The following is a 6,098-nucleotide window of genomic DNA, read 5'->3' as shown; positions in this document are numbered from 1 at the left end:
ACTTGAATTGAATTGAATTGAATCAGTAGAACATGTTATTTGTGTTTGTCAAAACGAGAAACAATGAAGAATAAACTTAGAAAGGTGGGAATGGATTAACTAAATCTTAAAAATATATTTACTTATGGATTAGAAAGTTTATTTCTTTATCCGTCGGTCATCTGACGTGACGTCGGGAGTGACCGACTGAAAGGGAACAGAGCTGATTAAGAGAATTAAAAAAAAAAGAATTTTTCTCTCATTATGAAATGGGTAAACTCTGGTCCACACTCCAATACAGTAGGTGGCGATAATGCACCTTGACATTGGTGCTACCCGCCATAAAACCGAAGAAGAAGACGAATGTGTTCATGGTTCAGCCCAGGAGTCTTACTAAACATGTTAAGTTTGGGGCAGATTGGACATTGCATGCCTGAGTTACAGCAACTTCCTGTGTCATTGTATTAATAGCATGCTTTAGCAAATTAGCTAAGTGTTGCTAGAATGCTTTACCATGTTTGTAGCATGTTGCATGTTAAGTTTGGGGAAGATTGGACACTGCATGCCTGAGTTACAGCAACTTCCTGTTTCATGGCGAAACATCAAACTTTAGGCTTGTTCGAGATGAACTACCGTAGCCTGCAAACGTCTGGCGAGAGCAGCCGCTTGCAGTCGGGGCGGAATTGAAAGAGAGACGTCAAGTCGGACACTTTCTGCTCCCGGTAGTGACGCTCTCGCGGTGTTTGCATACTCTATCGCAGATGAAGTGAATAAAATGCAATATTTGTCAAATACCCAGATGTTTCAGAAAAGTTTTTATGAGCAACAGAAACACTTTTTATATACTGCTTAATACAGCGCCATCTGTTCACAAACAAAGTTCAACATAAACATATACTATTAAAATACCAATAAAGTGGGGGTAAATATGTGTTTATCAGTGTTTTTTGATAAACGTGACCTAATACAACAGTGCGACTACAGTAAAAAAGCTTTTACTGTTATAAAAACAGATTTGTGAGCATTCTTGGAATTGAATTGTTACAATAAACACGCAACACACGTCGTGTTTGTCATTACAGAATCTGACCAATGAGAATAAAGTGTGTCATCATCAAGGCTTTTCGCAGCTGATTTTGAGTAACTGCAGTGCCTGACCTTGGTGGCTGGTCTCGATTTGCTCTCACGGTACTTTGATGGCACATGTGATCGTAAGGTGGCTGCAGCGCCGATCAAAGTCGGACAAATTTTCTAACCAGGATGCATTGCTTTTGTCAGGCGACAGCCGATCTTTGCGGCGCCATATGAAGTCGAATAAGCCTAATGTCAGGCTGCCGCAGGGACACGAAAACTCAAGATCTTCGTAATTTAGCATCGCAAAAGCCTTATGATCACACTCACCAAATTTGAAAATGATCCAATTAAAACTGTAGGAGGCCTGAAAATGGCAAAAACTGCACAAAAATCATAGAGAAAATTAAAAATAGCTGACTTCCTGTTAGGTATCAGATGTTGTATCAGGATACTTTTTTGTTGGTATTTATTGGTGTGTTACATTGTGTGTGCTGAATTTCGTAAAAGTATGTGAAACATAGCAGGAGGGGCGCTTAGTTTAAATTTTATAGGTGGCGCTATCGAGTCATTTTGCCACACCAGACGTAATTTTTCGCCCGTTCTGATGTGTGTGCAAAGTTTTGTGAGGTTTCGAGCATGTTTAAGCCCTCAAAAATGCGATTCATTCTAATAGGGTCCTCGCACTGCATTGTTCGGGCCCTAAAAATGAATGTTGCTTCATTACAGCTTCCATAATAGCTGTTTAATTTAAAGGGGTCATATGATGCTTTTTTAAAAATCATTATTTTGTGTATTTGGTGTAACAGAATATGTTGACATGCTTTAATGTTCAAAAAGCACATTATTTTTCAAATACTGAACATTATTGTAGGTCCTCTATGCCCCGCCTCTCTCAAACGCTTCGTTTTCTACAAAGTCCCTCCTTCCGACAAGCGCAGTCTGCTCTGATTGGCCAGCTGACCCAGTGCATTGTGATTGGCCGAACATCTCTCTCTCTCACACACACACACACACACACACGCGCGCGCGCGTGCGCGCACACACACTCACACACACACGTGATGTGCAAAACTCCGCATTTGAACAGTCAATAGCAAATACTTAAACTAATAACAAAACATACTTACAGTAGCTGATTCAGAAGCGCCAGATTGTCATAGCAAAGTCAGAATTACCTCCTCTCCTAGGTTCATGAAACGGTCGTCCATAAAATGCATTGCTGTTCTGTTGTAAGTAATCTTAAAGATTCCTAAATGCATCTACTTTCGGAAGGCCAAATAAAGTGCTTTTGCTTTCGTCTAGAAACACACAGCGTCTCCCTGACATGGCTGCTTCAACACTAACTGCGGTTACTGAAACCACGCCTTCTTTCTTTGCGTGAACATTTGGGCGGCATTATGCAAATATTTCCACATAGTGAGGTAGATATGTGGGGGCGTGTTAGAACGAGCCGTTTTAGGGGGCGTGGCAGAGTCTTAACTTTGATAAAGAATATCTCTTTGGTTTTGAGACTTTAGTCTTTGCAACTTCAGGGATCTTATCTATGCACAATCAGCTCGTAACACTCCAAAGAGAAAGGAAAACTTGAAATCGCATCATATGTCCCCTTTAAGCGCGGATAATAGATGCGCAAAACTACACATCCCATAATCCAGTTCTTCAAGGGCGATTCCATAAGCGCGCGCTCTAGTCTGCACAGGTTTTGCAGAAACGGAAGTTCGCGCGTATCGAAGGAGCTTCGGTTTAAATTCTATCTACCCTACGTTTACTTTAAGATATCACGTAAGTCATTTGATACATCCAACTGTTTATAATATTCGAGCACGACTATAATGTCAGCGAACATGTTGCAATAACAGATTGGTTCATTGAAAGGAACCGTTGGCAAATGGCCATCTTGCTGCGCGTTCATACGTTCGCGGCCTTGTTAGTAACGTTAGTTATAAACGAGGGACGCCATTGATTCTTTTGTTTAATATATGCAAAACGTTAAAAAAGCTAAAGTGAAAGCATTGTTTCTTTGGAAAATAAATGATTTTTTTTTTTATCGCAAACGCTTGTATGCTAGAGCATCACTGCAAAGCACGAGGATGCAACCATAAAGAAGTTGTTAGTTACCTGCACGCAGATTATGTTTTTTTTGTTTTGTTTCAAAATTAGTTTTAAGCAACATAGTCCTAAATGTATTAGTGTAAATTACATGTATGCTTTTCACAATTGTATTTTGGTTTGGTTTTTCATTTAAATGGCGTTGTCGTCCTTTTCAGAATGCCAAAGTCAAAGGAAGTGTTGTCTTCTACCTCAGACAGTGACTCTGACAGTGAAGTTGATACGAAGGTATAGAAATTAATATCCTCATATTACACTTTTATCCAATTTAAAGAAAAGCACATCACATCCAAGAGTATTTACATCTGCAAATTTGGACATTTATTGAGAATTACCACCCGTTTTGTGTTGCCAGAACATTAGAAGTACCATTTTAATGTAAAATTCACAGTTTCTGTGTTATTGGCTTTGTGTTTGATGTGACATTCTGTATTTCAGGCCAAGAGAAAGAAGCAAGCAACACCAGAAAGGCCATCAAAGAAACAAAAAAGTGGAGAAACCTCAAAAGGGTCATCTGCCTCTAAAAGCAGTAGCAGTAAAAATGACAATATGTTCCAGGTGAAGATTGCTATGAAAAAAGTATATGTTTAGCTTAACTTTATGCAGATTAGGCTCACACAATTATATATTATATTATATGTATTGTTTTCTTTTTTTAAGATAGGAAAGATGAGGTATGTGAGTGTTCGTGATTTCAAGGGAAAAGTGCTGATTGATATCCGGGAATACTGGATGGACCAAGAAGGTGAAATGAAACCAGGCCGGAAAGGTAGGTGCTACTCTTCGTGGGTTCAAATGTGACAGTAGAAATGGCACCTGGTAGAGATTGTGCTATGTATTTTAAATGTATTTCGGAAACACTTTATTTTAAGGTGTCCTTGTTACACGTTGTATGTACTTGCTATTATAATAGCAATAAATGATGCATAATTACATGCAAGTAACCCCAAACCGAATCCTAACCCTAACCATATAGCAAGTACATGTAGTTGAATAATATTGCTCAGTATTTAAATGTATAATTACAGTGTAACAATGACACCTTGAAATAAAGTGTAACCTGTATTTAAAATTAGAGAGGGTTGCTTTATGGGGGTATGAATTTTAAAAATCCACATCTAAGAGGAACTAAGCCTAACAAAAACTAACTAAATTGTGAAATGCACTACACAAATATACAAGCACGCACACAATTAACTAGGCATTTTTGGTAATATTAAACATTCAATTATAATATTATTTTGAACATGTTTATTCTTAAAACATTGGGTTACATGGATTATGCCTATATGGGCTTTCCTGTACTCTACAGGGGAATACACACACACACATACATACATACACACACACACACACACATAAAATACAATTCTAAATGTAGCCTATATAAATAATCAGTATTTTGATATGTATATTTTCTCATAAATTGATTAAAAGGTTTGTTTTGACCAAAAGGCCATTGCACAATTGCAAAACAGCTTCAAAATGCAAGAAGCAAAAGAAACTAACAAATTAGCCATATTTGTATACTGTTTCTCACCAGTTGAATGCAAGGAGAAATAATTGTGAATCATTTTCACATGCACCAATATAGCAATACCTTGCAATAAACATATTTTCATACACACATTTGTGTACTAAAGCATTCTGTTTAATTAAAATTGAGTGATGATGTGAACAAATAATTAATTTGGATTGAATTGAACTTACCAACTCTAATGCTCAAAATTCAAAATAAAAATAAAAAAGCCTTTTGCAACAAGTGAGCCGAGTTTTTTTATTTCTCAGAGTTCTGTTTGATGTGCTTATTACAGGTATTTCACTGAACCCAGAGCAGTGGAACCAACTAAAAGAGCAGATAAGTGAGATTGACGATGCTGTAAGGAGAATATAAGATCTGCCTGCAGTTCACTGGCAACCTGGATGCTTTTTTAAAACATTGCTCAAAGCTTGCTCTGCAGTTCTGCTTATGTTGCCCTCCAAAGCCCAAACACAGTATCTACACCTTCTCTGAATCAGCCAAGGGACAGATCACAGTCTAAGAGACCTGTCATAAATTTGACAAATGTATAATTGCTATGTTTTTGCCTTTGTAGAGCGGCATGCTTCGCAAAGCCAATGTGGTGACCAGGACACTTTGTATGTAAATTTTAGGTTAGGTTTTATTGAAGTAGTTGTTCATTGTATGTCTTTTTATATTTGAGATTTTCATGGTTGGGGTTTTCAAAGGGGTTGGCTAGAGAGACGGTGTGAGTTTGTGCCCTTAATTTTGAATAAAGGTGATAGACAAAACAAAGGCTGTTTTATTTTGATTTACAGGTTTCTCGCAAACAACTGTAAAGGTACAAAAAAAATGGATAAAGTATTGAGAACAGATACTGTACTGTTCGTAAGTGTTCTTTTTTAATTTTTTTATTAAATTCCGTAAGGATGCATTACATTTATCAAAAGTGATGGCAAAAAAAAACATTTATAATGATTTAAAAAAATTCAGTTTTAAACAATGTTCTTTTGAACTTTCTATTCATCAGAGAATTCTAAAAAAAAAAAAGGTATCAGTGTTTTCAACAGTGATAATAATCAGAAATGTTTCTTGAGCAGCAAATCAACATGCTGCTATATGTATAGGCTGTATTTTATTTTTATTTATTTCTTTTTTTGACAGCTATGTCCGTTAGAGCAGGTTAGATTATTTTTATTTAGATTGTTATAAATGTGATTATTTTAATATAACTTAATTTAAATAATTTGAATTTATTTTAAGGTCCCTGGTTTAGAACCACTAGGCTATAGTGAGCAAAATATGTGGATCACTGCAGCCATCTATTGGTTATTTTGGTTTAAACGTAACATTCCAAAAGAAATGCATTAAGTGTTAACTACTAATCCTAACATGTAGTATTATGTCTTCTTTGATTATACTATTATGTTAATTA

The 6,098-nt window shown here is 36.5% G+C and overlaps 1 protein-coding gene across 2 annotated transcripts; it reads left to right on the top strand.

The window, feature by feature from the left end:
* Positions 1 to 1,117: 1,117 nt before the first annotated feature.
* LOC107686443 (activated RNA polymerase II transcriptional coactivator p15-like) lies at positions 1,118 to 5,454 on the top strand. Of its 2 annotated transcripts, none has more exons than XM_016483439.1 (5): positions 1,118 to 1,167; positions 3,321 to 3,390; positions 3,601 to 3,720; positions 3,823 to 3,931; positions 4,977 to 5,454. In XM_016483439.1, the coding sequence occupies exons 2-5, from the start codon at positions 3,322 to 3,324 to the stop codon at positions 5,054 to 5,056; spliced, it is 378 nt and encodes a 125-aa protein (XP_016338925.1). In that variant the 5' UTR covers positions 1,118 to 1,167; position 3,321; the 3' UTR covers positions 5,057 to 5,454. The 2 variants fall into 2 exon arrangements, with proteins under 2 accessions (XP_016338925.1, XP_016338924.1); XM_016483438.1 differs by lacking the exon at positions 1,118 to 1,167 and adding an exon at positions 2,704 to 2,835.
* Positions 5,455 to 6,098: the final 644 nt, after the last annotated feature.

This window comes from Sinocyclocheilus anshuiensis, unplaced genomic scaffold, assembly GCF_001515605.1.
Source record: "Sinocyclocheilus anshuiensis isolate Anshui unplaced genomic scaffold, SAMN03320099.WGS_v1.1 scaffold838, whole genome shotgun sequence".
Lineage (NCBI taxonomy): Eukaryota > Metazoa > Chordata > Actinopteri > Cypriniformes > Cyprinidae > Sinocyclocheilus > Sinocyclocheilus anshuiensis.
Note: the sequence above shows the minus strand (reverse complement) of the source record. Positions and strands in the feature narration are given on the sequence as shown.